Here is a 21,209-nt window from a genome sequence, read left to right as displayed (position 1 = left end):
ACACACACACACACAGTCACACACACACACACACACACACACACACACACACACACACACACACACACACACACAAACACACACACATGCACACACACACACACATACACACACACACACACACATACCACACACGCACATATCACACACACACATACCACATACCACGCATATGCTCGTCCCCAAGCTTAGGACTCTGGGTCTGAACACCTCCCTCTGCAACTGGATCCTAGACTTCCTTACGGGTCGACTACAGGTGGTGAGGGTGGGCAACATCACCTCCACCACGCTGCCCCTCAACACAGGGGCCCCACAGGTGTGTGTGCTTTGTCCCCTCCTTTTCACCCACAACTGTGTGGCCACGCATGACTCCAACACCATCATTAAGTTTGCTGACGCCACAACAGCGGTAGGCCTGATCACCGACAACGATGAGACAGCCTGAAGAGAGGAGGTCAGAGACAACAACCTCTCCAACGTCAGCAAGACCAAGGAGCTGATCGTGGATGGAGGGGGGGGTTGCAGTGGAGCAGGTCAAGAGTTTCAAGTTCCTCAGTGTCCAAATCACTAAATACTTAAAATGGTCCAAACACACGTGCACAGTCGTGGAGAAGGCAACACAACGCCTCTTCCCCCTCAGGAGGTAGAAACAGTTTGGTATGGGCCCTCAAATCCTCAAACTGTTCTACAGCTGTACCATTGAGAGCATCTTGTTAAAGACTCCAACCACCCAAGCCATACAATATTTTCTCTGCTTCCGCATGGCAAGCGGTACCGGTACATCAAGTCTAGAACCAACAGCCTTTTGAACAGCTTACAATATATCCCCAAATTCCCAAGCAATAAGTCTGATAAATAGCTAACAAAATAGCTACATGGACTATCTGAGTAAACCTTGTATCTTTATTGACCTTTCAGTTTCATTTTTGCACTGTCTCTGTGCACACTCACAGACCCTACACACTCACAGACCCTACACACTCACAGGGCCCTACACACTCACAGGGCCCTACACACTCACAGACCCTACACACTCACAGACCCTACACACTCACAGGGCCCTACACACTCACAGGGCCCTACACACTCACAGACCCTACACACTCACAGGGCCCTACACACTCACAGACCCTACACACTCACAGGGCCCTACACACTCACAGACCCTACACACTCACAGACCCTACACACTCACAGACCCTACACACTCACAGACCCTACACACTCACAGGGCCCTACACACTCACAGACCATACACACTCACAGACACAACACACTCACAGACCATACACACTCACAGACCCTACACACTCACAGACCTTACACACTCACAGACCCTACACACTCACAGACCATACACACTCACAGACCCTACACACTCACAGACCCTACACACTCACAGGGCCCTACACACTCACATACCCTACACACTCACAGACCCTACACACTCACAGACCCTACACACTCACAGGGCCCTACACACTCACAGGGCCCTACACACTCACAGACCCAACACACTCACAGGCCCTACACACTCACAGGCCCTACACACTCACAGGCCCTACACACTCACAGGGCCCTACACACTCACAGACACTACACGCTCACAGGGCCCTACACACTCACAGGGCCCTACACACTCACAGGGCCCTACACACTCACAGACCCTACACACTCACAGGCCTTAGACACTCACAGACCCTACACACTCACAGACACTACACACTCACAGACCCTACACACTCACAGGGCCCTACACACTCACAGGGCCTTACACACTCACAGACCCTGCACACTCACAGGCCCTAAACACTCACAGACCCTACACACTCACAGGCCCTACACACTCACAGGGCCCTACACACTCACAGGGCCCTACACACTCACAGACCCAACACACTCACAGGCCCTACACACTCACAGGCCCTACACACTCACAGGCCCTACACACTCACAGACACTACACACTCACAGGGCCCTACACACTCACAGGGCCCAACACACTCACAGACCCTACACACTCACAGACCCTACACACTCACAGGGCCCTACACACTCACAGGGCCCTACACACTCACAGACCCTACACACTCACAGGGCCCTACACACTCACAGACCCTACACACTCACAGGGCCCTACACACTCACAGACCCTACACACTCACAGACCCTACACACTCACAGACCCTACACACTCACAGACCCTACACACTCACAGGGCCCTACACACTCACAGACCATACACACTCACAGACCCTACACACTCACAGACCATACACACTCACAGACCCTACACACTCACAGACCTTACACACTCACAGACCCTACACACTCACAGACCATACACACTCACAGACCCTACACACTCACAGACCCTACACACTCACAGGGCCCTACACACTCACATACCCTACACACTCACAGACCCTACACACTCACAGACCCTACACACTCACAGGGCCCTACACACTCACAGGGCCCTACACACTCACAGACCCAACACACTCACAGGCCCTACACACTCACAGGCCCTACACACTCACAGGCCCTACACACTCACAGGGCCCTACACACTCACAGACACTACACGCTCACAGGGCCCTACACACTCACAGGGCCCTACACACTCACAGGGCCCTACACACTCACAGACCCTACACACTCACAGGCCTTACACACTCACAGACCCTACACACTCACAGACACTACACACTCACAGACCCTACACACTCACAGGGCCCTACACACTCACAGGGCCTTACACACTCACAGACCCTGCACACTCACAGGCCCTAAACACTCACAGACCCTACACACTCACAGGCCCTACACACTCACAGGGCCCTACACACTCACAGGGCCCTACACACTCACAGACCCAACACACTCACAGGCCCTACACACTCACAGGCCCTACACACTCACAGGCCCTACACACTCACAGACACTACACACTCACAGGGCCCTACACACTCACAGGGCCCTACACACTCACAGACACTACACACTCACAGGGCCCTACACACTCACAGGGCCCTACACACTCACAGGGCCCTACACACTCACAGACCCTACACACTCACTGACCCTACACACTCACAGGGCCCTACACACTCACAGACCCTACACACTCACAGACACTACACACTCACAGACCCTACACAGTCTTAGGGCCCTACACACTCACAGACCCTACACACTCACAGACCCTTCACACTCACAGGGCCCTACACACTCACAGACCATACACACTCACAGGGCCCTACACACTCACAGGGCCCTACACACTCACAGACACTACACACTCACAGACCCTACACACTCACAGACCATACACACTCACAGACCCTACACACTCACAGACCCTACACACTCACAGGGCCCTACACACTCACAGGGCCCTACACACTCACAGACCCTACACACTCACAGGGCCCTACACACTCACAGACCCTACACACTCACAGGGCCCTACACACTCACAGACCCTACACACTCACAGACCCTACACACTCACAGACCCTACACACTCACAGACCCTACACACTCACAGGGCCCTACACACTCACAGACCATACACACTCACAGACCCTACACACTCACAGACCATACACACTCACAGACCCTACACACTCACAGACCTTACACACTCACAGACCCTACACACTCACAGACCATACACACTCACAGACCCTACACACTCACAGACCCTACACACTCACAGGGCCCTACACACTCACATACCCTACACACTCACAGACCCTACACACTCACAGACCCTACACACTCACAGGGCCCTACACACTCACAGGGCCCTACACACTCACAGACCCAACACACTCACAGGCCCTACACACTCACAGGCCCTACACACTCACAGGCCCTACACACTCACAGGGCCCTACACACTCACAGACACTACACGCTCACAGGGCCCTACACACTCACAGGGCCCTACACACTCACAGGGCCCTACACACTCACAGACCCTACACACTCACAGGCCTTACACACTCACAGACCCTACACACTCACAGACACTACACACTCACAGACCCTACACACTCACAGGGCCCTACACACTCACAGGGCCTTACACACTCACAGACCCTGCACACTCACAGGCCCTAAACACTCACAGACCCTACACACTCACAGGCCCTACACACTCACAGGGCCCTACACACTCACAGGGCCCTACACACTCACAGACCCAACACACTCACAGGCCCTACACACTCACAGGCCCTACACACTCACAGGCCCTACACACTCACAGACACTACACACTCACAGGGCCCTACACACTCACAGGGCCCTACACACTCACAGACACTACACACTCACAGGGCCCTACACACTCACAGGGCCCTACACACTCACAGGGCCCTACACACTCACAGACCCTACACACTCACTGACCCTACACACTCACAGGGCCCTACACACTCACAGACCCTACACACTCACAGACACTACACACTCACAGACCCTACACAGTCTTAGGGCCCTACACACTCACAGACCCTACACACTCACAGACCCTACACACTCACAGGGCCCTACACACTCACAGACCATACACACTCACAGGGCCCTACACACTCACAGGGCCCTACACACTCACAGACACTACACACTCACAGACCCTACACACTCACAGACCATACACACTCACAGACCCTACACACTCACAGACCCTACACACTCACAGACCCTACACACTCACAGGGCCCTACACACTCACAGACCCTACACACTCACAGGGCCCTACACACTCACAGACCCTACACACTCACAGACCCTACACACTCACAGACCCTACACACTCACAGACCATACACACTCACAGACACTACACACTCACAGACCCTACACACTCACAGGGCCCTACACACTCACAGGGCCCTACACACTCACAGACACAACACACTCACAGGCCCTACACACTCACAGGCCTTACACACTCACAGGCCCTACACACTCACAGGGCCCTACACACTCACAGGGCCCTACACACTCACAGACACTACACGCTCACAGGGCCCTACACACTCACAGGGCCCTACACACTCACAGGGCCCTATACACTCACAGACCCTACACACTCACAGGCCCTACACACTCACAGACCCTACACACTCACAGACACTACACACTCACAGACCCTACACACTCACAGGGCCGTACACACTCACAGGGCCTTACACACTCACAGACACTGCACACTCACAGGCCCTACACACTCACAGACCCTACACACTCACAGGCCCTACACACTCACAGGGCCCTACACACTCACAGGGCCCTACACACTCACAGACCCAACACACTCACAGGCCCTACACACTCACAGGCCCTACACACTCACAGGCCCTACACATTCACAGACACTACACACTCACAGGCCCTACACACTCACAGGGCCCTACACACTCACAGGGCCCTACACACTCACAGACACTACACACTCATAGGGCCCTACACACTCACAGGGCCCTACACACTCACAGGGCCCTACACACTCACAGACCCTACACACTCACTGACCCTACACACTCACAGGGCCCTACACACTCACAGACCCTACACACTCACAGACACTACACACTCACAGACCCTACACACTCTTAGGGCCCTACACACTCACAGACCCTACACACTCACAGACCCTACACACTCACAGACCCTACACACTCACAGGGCCCTACACACTCACAGACCATACACACTCACAGGGCCCTACACACTCACAGGGCCCTACACACTCACAGACACTACACACTCACAGACCCTACACACTCACAGACCATACACACTCACAGACCCTACACACTCACAGACCCTACACACTCACAGACCCTACACACTCACAGGGCCCTACACACTCACAGACCCTACACACTCACAGGGCCCTACACACTCACAGACCCTACACACTCACAGACCCTACACACTCACAGACCCTACACACTCACAGACCATACACACTCACAGACCCTACACACTCACAGACCATACACACTCACAGGGCCCTACACACTCACAGGGCCCCTACACACTCACAGACCATACACACTCACAGACCCTACACACTCACAGACCCTACACACTCACAGACCATACACACTCACAGGGCCCTACACACTCACAGACCCTACACACTCACAGACCATACACACTCACAGACCCTACACACTCACAGACCCTACACATTCACAGACCATACACACTCACAGGGCCCTACACACTCACAGACACTACACACTCACAGACACTACACACTCACAGACCCTACACACTCACAGACCCTACACACTCACAGACCCTACACACTCACAGACCCCTACACACTCACAGACCCTACACACTCACAGACACTACACACTCACAGACACTACACACTCACAGACCCTACACACTCACAGACCCTACACACTCACAGACCCTACACACTCACAGACCCCTACACACTCACAGACCCTACACACTCACAGACCCACTCACATACAAGCTGTTGCTACTCTGTTTATCTTATATCATGTTGCCTAATCACCTTAACCCTATACTGTACATATTTACCTCCATCACTTGTGTCCCTGCACATTGTAAATATGGTATTGGAACTGACCCTGTGTATAATATGCTTACTTACTTATTGTGTTCTTCATATTTCTCGTGTTTTTTTTTTAATAGTATGACATTACTATTGATTATTGCATTGTTGGGTTTTGAGTTTACAATAAATAAATTTCACTGTACTTGTGCATGTGCCATTAAAACTTGAAACACACACACACACACACACAAACCAACACATTAAACAGGGCCTCCTCACAGCTGACATAACCTTCCTCAAACATTCTATCAATGCTTTGGCAACATTGAGTTTTCTTAATAAAGTTCCACAAAAGGGAAGGGGACAGTTGCTGCTTGGCTGGGTTGAGTACCTTCATGCTGGTAGTTAAACGCAACCTGGGAAAATATATCTCTTTTTCAAAAATAGACAAAACAGACAAATACTTCAGTGATGATAGCAGATATGGGCACAGAGAGTTTTTCACACCAGTATTACTCATCCCATGGCTGGGTCCTGATTCAAAGACTTGGAAGTCGAATACAGAGATAAAAGATTCATTGTCATTTAATTAACATGATGCAATAATGATGCATTTTACTCAATAACACAAAGATTTATCGTTTATCTCCTCTTATAAATCTAATTACAAAAACCTGTTCTATGTTCAGTGTGATTCTGTTTCCATAAAGTTGTTGACTAGGAGAAGTCAGTTAGTATTCTGGCTCTGATAAGTATGCTCATGTCCAAATGTGAATCAAATGATTAATGGCTGACATTTCTCTGCTCATTAAATCTCTCCCCAATATAAAGAGACATGTTAGAAATAAACACTTGGATGAGCACTACTTCTCTCTCTCTCTCTCTCTCTCTCTCTCTCTCCTTCCTCTCTCTGCCTCCCTCCATCTCTCTTCACAATGAAATCTGTCTCTTTCCCAGCGGTCTTTGCCAGAAAGTAGGGACGCTGGCAGACAAGTGTTGCTTGAGACGTGTGTGTGTCTCCTCTCTCCTCCATCCTCCTCCTCGCTCTCTCCTCCCCTCTTCCTGCTCCCTCTCTCCTCCATCCTCCTCCTCCCTCTCTCCTCCATCCTCCTCCCTCTCTCCTCCACCCTCCTCCTCCACCCTCCTCCTCGCTCTCTCCTCCCCTCTTCCTGCTCCCTCTCTCCACTCCTCTTCCTCCTCCCTCTCTCCTCCATCTTCCTCCTCCCTCTCTCCACTCCTCTTCCTCCTCCCTCTCTCCTCCCCTCTTCCTCCTCCCTCTCTCCACTCCTCTTCCTAACTCCCTCTCTCCTCCCCTCTACCTGCTCCCTCTCTCCTCCCCTCTTCCTCCTCCCTCTCTGCTCCCTTCTTCCTGCTCCCTCTCTACTCCCATCCTCCCATCCCTGGAGTAGCCAAAGGAGAGGCAGATGTTTCCTCTCCCACCTTCCCTTCCCTGACTGGAACAACATAGGGCTTCCCTCGCTTGCATATGCACACACACACACACACACACACACACACACACACACACACACACACACACACACACACACACACACACACACACACACACACACACACACACACACACACACACACACACACACACACATGTCCCTGAAATGCTGGCCAGCCGGGGTGAGAGACTTAGCGCCTCTCTGTCGGATGCTTGCCCTGCCATGGTCAAACCTAAGCTTCCTGCTCTACAAAACACATCCTCTAACTGCCTTCACACACGCACGTACGCACAGACACACACACGCACGCACACGCACGCACGCACGCACGCACGCACGCACGCACGCACACACACACACACACACACACACACACACACACACACACACACACACACACACACACACACACACAGAGGCACAGGGAGACACACACACAGGCACAGGGAGGCACGCACACACACATACACAGGGTTTCTCTCACACTCCTAAAAAGATTACTTCTGGGCTGAGCCCATTATACAATTCTACAGCACCCCACCACTCACCACGGGCAGTGGGACTCGTGACAATCACCTTTCATGTGTGAGTATGTGTTGGAAGAGGACATGCAGTCAAAGGAAACTGAGGCAATGCTATCAGTGTGGCCGTTTCTACAGCATAAGACATAGCCCCAGGTAACGAGCTGTGTGACGCAAGTGTGTATGTGCATGTGTTCGTGTGTGTGTTCATGCCAGCGTACATGTGTGTGTGTGACCAGCTCCAAGACGGGCCATTAATGATGTGACATCACCTCAACCTCACATGTCCACCCAGGGTTAGTGCCAGCGGCCGGCCTCAGCACCCTGAGAGATGGGCTGGGGAGTGATCTCATTTCCTCCATGGCTGCCAGCGCTAACAGGACCCCCACTGAGTCCACCAACCCTCACAGGAGGAGAGAGGGTCAGAGGCCAGGGTGACACACACCCACACACACACACAATGTTAATGTACATGACTGACCTCGTGATCACACCTTTCACGCCACTGCTCTGCTCCGGAACAGCCTTTTTGGTTAGGTCCCAGTGTGTGGTCCCCTGGGCCATGTTTATAGGCAGTGAATACTCTTTGTGTGTGTCAGCGTTCATTTTGTACATAACTATGACAAAAAGTATCTGTCAACGACCTATTTTTCCTGACAAAACCTAATGACGATAACAAGTCGAGATGCCATGAAAAAGAGCATACCTGTGACAAATGAGTTTTCATTTTAGTTGACTGTCACGCCCTGACCTTTTGGGGGGGGGGGGGGTACTGTCACGCCCTGACCATAGAGAGCCCTTGGTTCTCTATGGGGAAGTAGGTCAGGGCGTGACTAGGGGGTGTTCTAGTCTTTTCATTTCTATGTTGGTGTTTTGTATGGTTCCCAATTGGAGGCAGCTGGTAATCGTTGCCTCTGATTGGGGATCATATTTAGGTAGCCATTTTTCCCACCTGTGTTTGTGGGATATTGTTTGTATTGGTGCTTGTGTCACCACGTAGTCACGTTGTGTTGCTTGTTTATTGTTTTGGTTAAAGAAGTTTCACTTTAAATAAATATGTGGAACTCAACAAACGCTGCGCCTTGGTCCATCTCTTACAACAACCGTGACATTGACGAATGTGACGAGACTAGAATTCCACATGAGATTAATACACATTCAATTTGACATGGAGATCCTTTTCATCTGTTTTGTCCAGTCATAAGCAAACATGCCTTTGCAGAATATTTAATGCTATCCTCTCATTGTCAGAATGAACGTCTTTCAGTTGCGTGATCTGATTGAGTTGGGCCTCATTTCCCTGAGCCTTCGTAGCATTAAGCTCATCGTTAGAACCAGATCTAGACCACTCTTAGAGCAGCCACAGTGCATCGTTAGAACCAGATATAGACCACTCTTAGAGCAGCCACAGTGCATCGTTAGAACCAGATCTAGACCACTCTTAGAGCAGCCACAGTGCATCGTTAGAACCAGATCTAGACCACTCTTAGAGCAGCCACAGGTGCATCGTTAGAACCAGATCTAGACCACTCTTAGAGCAGCCACAGTGCATCGTTAGAACCAGATCTAGACCACTCTTAGAGCAGCCACAGTGCATCGTTAGAACCAGATCTAGACCACTCTTAGAGCAGCCACAGTGCATCGTTAGAACCAGATCTAGAGCACTCTTAGAGCAGCCACAGTGCATCGTTAGAACCAGATCTAGACCACTCTTAGAGCAGCCACAGTGCATCGTTAGAACCAGATCTAGACCACTCTTAGAGCAGCCACAGTGCATCGTTAGAACCAGATCTAGACCACTCTTAGAGCAGCCACAGTGCATCGTTAGAACCAGATCTAGACCACTCTTAGAGCAGCCACAGTGCATCGTTAGAACCAGATCTAGACCACTCTTAGAGCAGCCACAGTGCATCGTTAGAACCAGATCTAGACCACTCTTAGAGCAGCCACAGTGCATCGTTAGAACCAGATCTAGACCACTCTTAGAGCAGCCACAGTGCATCGTTAGAACCAGATCTAGACCACTCTTAGAGCAGCCACAGTGCATCGTTAGAACCAGATCTAGACCACTCTTAGAGCAGCCACAGTGCATCGTTAGAACCAGATCTAGACCACTCTTAGAGCAGCCACAGTGCATCGTTAGATGTATTTTGACCTTCCGTGTAACTTTCTTCACCAAAGATCTCCGCTAAACATAGAATCAAGATGTTTAGGCTACGTATTTTAGTCATAAAGACTAAAACTAAATCTAAAATATCTGCCGAAATTAACACTGCTATGTGTGTGTGTGTGTGTATTTGTGTGCGCGTGTGTACGACTGTGTGTGTTTGTGTGTGTACAACTGTTCTATGTGTTTATAAAATCGATCATACAGAGACATAAAACACAGATGTATAAATTTGAGGTGTGTGTGTGTGTGTGTGTGTGTGTGTGTGTGTGTGTGTGTGTGTGTGTGTGTGTGTGTGTGTGTGTGTGTGTGTGTGTGTGTGTGTGAGCTCACAACGCTATTCATAGAGGGTGATTCTCCACTCTGAGGCATCCAATCTCTTCAGAGAATTGACCAGGGCAGGTATTTGTGGATTGGGGTCGCAAGAGTGAGGGAGAGAGGGAGGAAATAGAGAGGTAGAGGGAGGGAGAAAGAGAGAGGGAGAAAGAGAGAGGGAGAAAGAGAGCGAGAGAGGGATAAAGAGAGCAAGAGAGGGAGAGAGAGAGGGAGAGAGACAGAGAGAGACGAATGAGAATGGACCAGGTCAGGTATTTGTGGATTGGGTTCATAAGAGTGGGGGGGAGGGGGAGGAAATAGAGAGAGAGAGAGAGAGAGAGAGAGAGAGAGAGAGAGAGAGAGGAGAGAGAGAGAGAGAGAGAGAGAGGAGAGAGAGAGAGAGAGAGAGAGAGAGAGAGAGAGAGAGAGAGAGAGAGAGAGAGAGAGGAGAGAGAGAGGAGAGAGAGAGAGAGAGAGAGAGAGAGGGGGGGGGTGAGGGTGATGAGCAGGGGGTGCAGGGTTAGGTGTTGATGAGAAATATGGTAGTTGATAAAATGATAAAGTCCTGTGGAGCATTTCCCCCAGCAGCCATCCACACCTGATGATATTTTTCCCTTTGAACCCAAAGACAAAAAGGTCACAGGGTAAAGGGGACAGTGGTGTCTGTGCGTGTCCTACCTGTCTAGGGCAGTGCTGGTTGCCATACTCCTAGCGAAGCCCCTAAGCCCCAGCTGTCTGAAGTAGGGGATACAGGAGAGGTTTGCAGCCATGACAGCCAAGGAGTCTGACGGGTTCACAAAGAAACCATTCTCACCCAAGATCATATACCGGTCCTGCGAATACACACACCAATACATACCCTCTTCAACCATACAACAATCCATGAAGACCTAACCAATACATCATTGATAAAAACATCATCTAATCCTCCAATAAAGAAAGTATGTTAAAGATGAATATCGTTGTTACTCTCATCCCTACCAGTTGATAAACTGTTGTTTTAATTACATCTGTCACGATCAAATCAAATGTCTGGGACACCTACTTCCTACTAACATGCATCACTGTGAGCACTGGGGGAGGGCTCCAATAGTACACAATACAGTAACATAATTCTCCTGATGCTAGGCTAGGTAATTGAGTTAGGCTAATGTGCGTGAGCATGGCGCTGCTAGAAATTACTATGTGAAAATGTTGTGGAAAAAATGTGACGTTTGTTTTGTCACAGGTATTAGCTAGTTCCCTTGCTTAACATCCTGTTATTGACCAGCATATAAATACAGACAAAAACATGGCAATTCCAAGTTCCCATTACATAGCAGACCTGGGTCCACATAGGTCCAGTGCTTGATTTGGCTTGCTGTCATGGAACCAAAGGAATAGTCCCAAAAGTGTAAACCCTGCCCATTTTAGCAGATTCAAACATGCTCCTCAAACATGCTCATCAGCTCTCCAGAATGTGTATTCTAGTGCTTTGCATTATTACATCCACTGTTTCTCTCCTCCTCTCAGTTTCAGCTGTCTCACCCCGTCTGCATCGAGCGCAGCTCCGAAACCAAAGTCTCCACCCTTCATGGCATCGACCAATGGGGCTGCATATGTGAGGCTGGGCTCTGGAGGCCGGCCCCCAAAGTCCTCCAGGGGGACACAGTTGACGGCAGCGTTGGCAGGAGCCCCCAGCTCATCACACAGAATACGCCGCACATACGGACCCATCACTGACAATAGAATAGAAAATCATAAAATAGAAGAGAACACCATGAACATACAGTACAGCAGTATTGATACAATACTGTTACCAATTTGGTCTTTGCGAGTGTTGTCTTACCTCCATTCATGGCGTCTACGCGTATCTTCAGCTGTTCAGGTCCTGTCAGAAGGCTCTTGATGGCGCTGAAGTCAAAGATGGTTCTCAGCATGTTGAGGTAGACATCCACTGAGTCCACTATCTCAACTACCAACACACAGGACAGGAGAGGAGTCTAGTGTGTATATCCACCCAATAGTACATATGCTACTTTGCATGCAAGAACAGAGTGTATGTGTGGTGAGACTGAGTGTAGCATGGCGTGTGTGTGTGCGCTGTGTGTGTGCTCTGTGTGTGTGCTCTGTGTGTGTGCTCTGTGTGGGTGTGTCCAGTACCTCTGAAGGGTTTGAACTTGTTCTCCAGGTCAAAGTCGTGGCGTCCCAGTCTGGCCAGGTCAATGCGGAGGTCAGGACAGATGGTGTACTCCTCCAGGGTCCTGCTCACCTGGGCAATCTTCTCCATCACTGTGTCCGGAGACGGGCCTATCGGGGGAGAGGACACAGTTACCATGGAAACCATTGTTTTCAAATGAAGTGGCCTATTGCTGGTCTATTGTTGTTGTTATACCTGTTTATCAAGAGTGATAGAAGTCTATGGTGTGTGTTAGAAATAAGGCACTACCGTTGAGTATTCATAAGAAGTTAAATAACATTTTTCTCTATATTGAGAAGTCATATTACTTAGAAGTCATATTATATATACTATACATACAAAAGTATGTGGACAGGACACCCCTTCAAATTAGTGGATTCAGCTATTTCAACCACACCCGTTGCTGACAGGCGTATAAAATTGAGCACACCGCCATGCAATCTCCATAGACAAACACTGGCAGTTACTTCAAAGCAAAAACATTACAACAAATGTAGACTATCTGCAAATAATATTCACATCTGGAATGGGGGAGGATAATCGATTGCTCTGAATTGCTCTGTGACTTTCAACGTGGCACCATCATTGGATGTCACCTTTCCAACTTGTCAGTTCATCAAATTTCTGCCCTGCTAGAGCTGCCCCGGTCAACTGTAAGTGCTGTTATTATGAACTGGAAACGTCTAGGAGCAACAACGGCTCAGCCGCAAAGTGGTAGGCCACACGAGCTCACAGAACGGGACCGCCGACTGCTGAAGTGCGTAGAACGTAAAAATAGTCTGTCCTCGGTTGCAAAACTCACTACCGAGATCCAAACTGCCTCTGGAAGCAACGTCAGCACAAGAACTGTTCGTCAGGAGCTTCATGAAATGGGTTTCTATGGCCGAGCAGCCGCACAGAGGCCTAAGATCACCATGCGCAATAGGAAGCGTCAGCTGGAGTGGTGGAAAACTCGCTGCCATTGGACTCTATAGCAGTGGAAAAGCGTTCTCTGGAGTGATGAATCATGCTTCACCATCTGGCAATCCGACGGACGAATTTGGGTTTGGCGGATGCCAGGAGAACACTACCTGCCCCAATGCATTGTGCCAACTGAAAAGTTTGGTGGAGGAGGAATAATGGTCTGGGGCTGTTTTTCATGGTTCTGGCATGGCCCGTTAGTTCCAGTGAAGGGAAACCTTAACGCTACAGCATACAATGATATTCTAGACGATTCTGTGCTTCCAACTTTGTGGCAACATTTTAGGGAAGGCCCTTTCCTGTTTCAGCATGACAATGCCCCCATGCACAAAGCGAGGTCCATACAGAAATGGTTTGTCGCGATCGGTGTGGACCTCAACCCCATCGAACACCTTTGGGATGAATTGGAATGCTGACAGAGCCAGGCCTAATCGCCCAACATCAGTCCCCGACCTCACTAATGCTCTTCAGGCTGAATGGAAGCAAGTCCCTGCAGCAATGTTCCAACATCTAGTGGAAAGCCTTCCCAGAAGAGCGGAGGCTGTTAGAGCAGCAAAGGGGGGACCAACTCCATATGAATATAGTGTATTAGCAATATAGTGTATTAGCAATGCATAATATGCTATACAATGTGTGATATTGTAAGAAGCTACTGGAATCATGTAGACATTGATAAAGAAGACAAAGTGTAGAGTCCTTTCGAAAGACAAAGTGAAAAAATTCACAATCACAGAGTCACAGTCACAGAGCCATAGTCACAGAGTCACAGAGCCACAGTCACAGAGTCACAGAGCCACAGTCACAGAGTCACAGAGCCACAGTCACAGAGTTACAGAGCCACAGTCACAGTCACAGAGCCACAGTCACAGAGCCACAATCACAGAGTCACAGTCACAGAGCCATAGTCACAGAGTCACAGAGCCACAGTCACAGAGCCATAGTCACAGAGTCACAGAGCCACAGTCACAGAGCCACAGTCACAGAGTCACAGAGCCACAGTCACAGTCACAGAGCCACAATCACAGTCACAGTCACAGAGCCATAGTCACAGAGTCACAGAGTCACAGAGCCACAGTCACAGAGCCACAGTCACAGAGTCACAGAGCCACAGTCACAGAGCCACAGTCACAGAGTTACAGTCACTGAGCCAAAGTCACAGGGCCACAGAGATAACTGGTGTGAGATGAGGAGAGCAACACCACTTTGATCTATGTATATGACTGGAAGATGACTGACATTTTAAGCATTTCACTGAAAGTTCTACAGCTGTTGTATTCTGTGCACGTGACAAATAAACTTTGATTTGATTTGATTCCACAGCAAAGCTCTGGGGACTTGGGAGGAAGGCCGGTCCATGATGGCACTCCGGGAATATGTGAGTCTTCCTTTTTTAAAGAAAACATGGATAGCTGCTGGGGCTATTGAAAGGACTATGGTGCCAACTCCCTCACCTCAGTTAATAAATCACCAATCTTGTATTTGTATAGCACCTTTAACAAATGCAGATATCTCAAAGTGCTCAATTACAACCTAAAGCCAAGAAGAGCAAGCAGAAGTATCTGGGGCAAGAAAAATTACCTAGGCAGGAAGACATCCATCAATCCTTTAACTTACTGACAGCTGGCAGATTGACAGCAATCAGTCAAATAATCGCCTCACCTCCATTGGCCACGTTGAATTTGACCCCAAAGTCTCCTCCGGGGCCTCCTGGGTTGTGACTGGCTGTCAGGATGATTCCACCAATGGCCTTGATCTTCCTGATGATGCAGGACACAGCAGGGGTGGACAGGAGGCCATTGTGGCCAATCACCAGACGGCCAATCTGACAGACACACAGACAGAGAGAGAGTTGAAGGAACTTCAGCTGAATGAATCTCATTCTGGGACCTATCTCCATATAGAGGTGATTACTTTACTTTAACATGTAGGGATATAGTACATACAGTAATTGTACAATTTATTATTATTCAACAGTAAAGCATGTACAAAAATTGCAACTCAGTAATAAAAAAGCCTATTATTGTAGACTAGCTCAGTGTAGCTTCAGCCTACAGAATGATTTCATTCACATTTCTTTATTGTAATGACCTTCATGTCTTTTGTCAAGTGTTGTTTTTTAGAACTGGTCACATGGCTCCTGTCATGACGCTCAGGGCGTCATATTCCCAGAAGCGCCCAGAAGCTGGCACCGATGAAGGGAAGGATGCAGACGTATTACCACCCTCAGACTAGGTTACATTCCAGATGTTTTGGCCCTAGGCTAGCCTTTCAACTACTCTAAATAAAAGTGTCCTGATTCACGGGGAATTCATTTTTATCACGTCGGAGCAATCTCCTCACTTCTTGACTCAGAGAGAGAGAGAGAGAGAGAGAGAGAGAGAGAGAGAGAGAGAGGAGAGAGAGACAGAGAGAGATAGAGAGGGAGAGAGAGAGACAGAGAGAGAGAGAGATAGAGAGAGAGGGAGAGAGACAGAGAGAGAGAGAGAGAGGGGAGAGAGGGAGAGAGAGAGACAGAGAGAGAGAGAGAGAGAGAGAGACAGAGAGAGACAGAGAGAGAGAGAGAAGATAGAGAGAGGGAAAGAGAGAGACAGAGAGAGAGAGAGAGACAGAGAGAGAGACAGAGAGAGAGAGAGAGAGAGAGAGAGAGAGAGAGAGAGAGAGAGAGAGAGAGAGAGAGAGAGAGGGAGAGAGAGAGAGAGCTATATTTATCTTTATTTATTTTCCCTTTTGTAGTTTAACTATTTGCACATCATTACAACACGGTATATATATATACATAATATGACATTTGAAATGTCTTTATTCTTTTGGAACTTCTGTGAGTGTAATGTTTACTGTTCATTTTTATTGTTTATTACACTTTTGTTTATCATCTATTTTACTTGCTTTGGCAATGTTAACATATGTTTCCCATACCAATAAAGCCCCCATACCAATCTATGTGTTACTAATTTTAAGGTGGAATAAAGTAATATTGAATTGTGTCTGGTTGACAATGAAACCAAATATTTAAAGGACATGTATAGTGCCTTCAGAAAGTATTCACACCTTTGACTTATTCCACATTTTGTTGTGTTACAGCCTGAATTCAAAATGGATTAAATATATTGTTTTTCTCACCCATCAACACACAATACCCCATAATAACAAAGTGAAAAAAATGTATATAAATGTTTGCAAATTGATTGAAAATGAAATACAGAAACATCTCATTTACATAAGTATTCACACCCCTGAGCCAATACCTTGTAGAAGCACATTTGGCAGACACCGCTTTGGATCAATAGGGCCCTTTACACTTTACATCTGCCATGCCCTGTCAGCAACCCTGTTATAGGCCTATCATCATTCCATAGTCTGCCCCCAGCATTTCACAAATATTTGTTCAAGGTCTTCCCAGCGTTTATATCCTGAGTTTGGCTTGTGGCCACTAAACTGACTGGGTATCCCCCAAGCCTTGAGTGAGGCAGGGAGGGAGGCGAATGGCGCGTTGGCAGGAAAGGAGCGGACGAGGGATGGAACAGCCGATAAGGCAGGCAGGAGACATTTGGCTGGGCCAGCAAAAAACAGACCCATCTCAAAACAAATACATTCCCCTCAGATTTTCCTTTGGCACTTCACCAAACTTGATATCGCATAGATCTGAGAACACTGTCCTTTCCAAGCGCTCTGCGGAATTGGGTAACGGCCTAACGGGTAACGGCCAGTCAAGCAGACATGCGCACACACACGCTGACACTTGGATAGGCTTTAGGACCTACAGTGCCTTCAGACAGTATTCATACCCCTTGACTTATTCCACATTTGTTGTGTTACAGCCTGAATTCAAAAAGGATTACATCAACAACAACAAAATCACCAGTCTACAAATTTTGCAAATGTATTTAAAATGAAATATATAAATATTTATTTTACATAAGTATTCACTGTGACTGTGCCTGTGGCTCTGTTACTGTGGCACTGTGACTGTGGCTCTGTGACTATGGCTCTGTGACTGTGAATCTGTGACTGTGGCTCTGTGACTGTAACTCTGTGACTATGGCTCTGTGACTGTGAATCTGTGACTGTGGCTCTGTGACTGTAACTCTGTGACTATGGCTCTGTGACTGTGAATCTGTGACTGTGGCTCTGTGACTGTGAATCTGTGACTGTGGCTTTGTGACTGTAACTCTGTGACTGTGGCTCTGTGACTATAGCTCTGTGACTCTGTGACTCTGTGACTGTGAATCTGTGACTGTGGCTCTCAAAAGGACTCTGCACAATGTCCTCTTTATCAATGTGTACATGACCCCCTGAGTCAATACGTTGTAGAAGAACCTTTGGCAGTGATTACAGCTGTGAGATGTCCTGGGTAAGTCTCTAAGAGCTTTCCACACCCGGATTGTGCAATATTTACCCATTATTCTTTTTAGAAATCTTTAACCTCTGGCTAATTGGTTGTTTATAATTGATCGACAACGATTATCAGGTCTTGCCATATATTTTCAAGTAGATTTAGGTTAAAACTGTGACTTAGCCACTCAGGAACATTCTCTGTCTTCTTGGTAAGCAACTCCAGTGTAGATTTGGCCTTGTGTTTTAAGGTATTGTCCTGCTGAAAGTAATCTCCCAGTGTCTGGGGGAAAGCAGAATGAACCAGGTTTTCCTCTAGGATTTTGACTGTGGTTAGCGCCATTCAGTTTATTTTTTATCCTGAAAAACTCCTCAGTCCTTAACAATTACAAGCATACTCATAACATGATGCAGCCACCACTATGCTTGAAAGTATGGAGACTGTTACGCAGTGATGTGTTATATAGGATTTGTTCCAAACATAACATGTTGTATTCAGGACAATAAGTTATTTGCTTTGCCACATTTTTGCTGTTTAACTTCAGTGCCTTGTTGCAAACAATATTTTATTCTGTACAGGCTTCCTTATTTTCACTCTGTCAATTAGGTTAGTATTGTGGAGTAACTACAATGTAGTTGAACCATCCTCAGTTTTCTCCTATCACAGCCATTAAACTCTGCAACTGTTTTATAGTCAACCAGTGGCCTCATGGTGAAATCCCTGAGCTGTTTCCTTCCTCTCTGGCAACTGAGTTAGGAAGGACGTCTGTATCTTTGTAGTAACTGGGTGTATTGATACACCGTCCAAATTGTAATTAATAACTTCAGCATTCTCAAAGGGATATTCAATGTCTGCTTTTATTTTTTTTTACCCATCTACAAATAGGTCCCCTTCTTTGCAAGGCACTGAAAACCTCCCTAGTCTTTGTGTTTGAATCTGTGCTTGAAATTCACTGGTCAACTGAGGGACCTTACAGATAATTGTATGTGTGGGGTACAGAGATGAGGTAGTCATAAAAAAATCATGTTAAACCCTATTATTGCACACAGAGCGAGTCCATGCAACTTATTATGTAACTTGTTAAGCAAATTTTTACTCCTGAACTTATTTATGTTTGTCATAACAAAGGGTTGAATACTTATTGACTCAAGACATTTCAGCTTTTCATTTTTAATTAATTTGCAAACATATTGTGTGTAGGCCAGTGAAACAACATCTCAATTTAATCTATTATAAATTCAGGCTGTAACACAACAACATGTGGAAAAAGTCAAGGGGTGTGAATACTTTCTGAAGGGACTCTAAATCATATTGAAATCATATTGTGATTATTATTATTATTGACCCTGTTGGTCATCTATGAATGTTTGAACATCTTGGCCATGTACTGTTATAATCTCCACCTGGCACAGCCAGAAGAGGACTGGCCACCCCAGCCTGGTTCCTCTCTAGGGTTCTTCCTAGGTTCCTGCCTTTCCAGGGAGTTTTTCCTAGCCACCGTGCTTCTACATCTGCATTGGTTGCTGTTTGGATTTTAGGCTGGGTTTCTGTATACCACTTCGTGACATTGGCTGATGTAAAAATGACTTTAATAATCAATTTGATTGATATTGAGTTTTATTTTGCCACTAGGCTACTACTCCCTTCACAGAACAGAGCAAACTGGCTCTAACCAGATTAGAAAGAGGAGTGGGAGGCCCACTCCTCCTCTGCACAACTGAGCAAGAGGACAAGTACATTAGAGTGTCTAGTTTGCGAAACAGACACCTCACAAGTCCTCAACTGGCAGCTTCATTAAATAGTAGCAGCAAAACACCAGTCTCAACGTCAACAGTGAAGAGGCAACTCTGGGATGCTGGCCTTCTAGGCAGAGTTTCTCGGTCCAGTGTCTGTGTTATTTTGCCCATCTTAATCTTTTCTTTTTACTGGCCTATCTGAGATATGGCTTTTTCTTTGCAACTCTGCCTAGAAGGCCAGCATCCCAGAATCGCCTCTTCACTGTTGGCATTGGTGTTTTGCAGGTACTATTTAAGGAAGCTGCCAGTTGAGGACTTGTCAGGCGTCACTTTCTCAAAGCCATTTTACTGGTTGAAGTTGAAGTGTTTTTTAATGCAGTTGATTTGCAATGAGGAAAACAAACATTATATTAAGCAGGACATTCATACAAACCTTAAAATCCAATTATAATCCAAAGGTAGTGTGAAATGACCTCACAAGCAACACGTAAATAGAGGCTGGCGTTCTGGCGTTCTATAGGAACTCCCCCTTGTTCTGCCACCAACTTGCTAGCATCACCCTCGTGCGCCAATGTTTGCAAACACAGAAAGGGGTCTATAAGATAGAAGGTTACTTAAGGCAAAAATGAAAGGAGGGTGGTTGGGTAGGCGTATAACGCGAACGTCTAGCAACCCAAAGTTTAGATGTTCAAATCTCATCACGGACAATTTTAGCTAATTAGCAACTATTTTGTTAGCTAACCCTTCCCCTAACCCTAACCTTAACCCTTTTAGCTAACGTTTCCCCTAACCCTAACCTAACTTCTAAGCTTAACCCTAACCTTAACCCAACCCTAACCCCTAGAGATAGCTAATGATAGCATCAGTCACCTAGCCACCTAGCTAACAATAGCAACAACAAATTGGAATTCGTAACATAGCATACGTTTTTGCAAATACGTAACCTATTCTATGAATTGCAATTCATAACATATCATACGAATAT

General features: G+C 47.6%; 1 protein-coding gene across 1 annotated transcript in view; it reads right to left on the bottom strand.

Moving 5' to 3' along the window:
* Positions 1 to 21,209, bottom strand: part of LOC115200408 (phosphoglucomutase-like protein 5) — a 50,045-nt gene that overhangs the window by 23,661 nt on the left and 5,175 nt on the right. The window contains exons 2-6 of the mRNA XM_029763470.1: positions 15,815 to 15,977; positions 13,159 to 13,305; positions 12,845 to 12,970; positions 12,544 to 12,734; positions 11,695 to 11,849 (exon numbers count right to left, since the gene is read on the bottom strand). Coding sequence (XP_029619330.1) covers positions 11,695 to 11,849; positions 12,544 to 12,734; positions 12,845 to 12,970; positions 13,159 to 13,305; positions 15,815 to 15,977 — 782 coding nt within the window. The remainder of the gene's footprint in view (positions 1 to 11,694; positions 11,850 to 12,543; positions 12,735 to 12,844; positions 12,971 to 13,158; positions 13,306 to 15,814; positions 15,978 to 21,209) is intronic.

This window comes from Salmo trutta, chromosome 9, assembly GCF_901001165.1.
Source record: "Salmo trutta chromosome 9, fSalTru1.1, whole genome shotgun sequence".
NCBI classification, from domain to species: domain Eukaryota; kingdom Metazoa; phylum Chordata; class Actinopteri; order Salmoniformes; family Salmonidae; genus Salmo; species Salmo trutta.
Note: the sequence above shows the minus strand (reverse complement) of the source record. Positions and strands in the feature narration are given on the sequence as shown.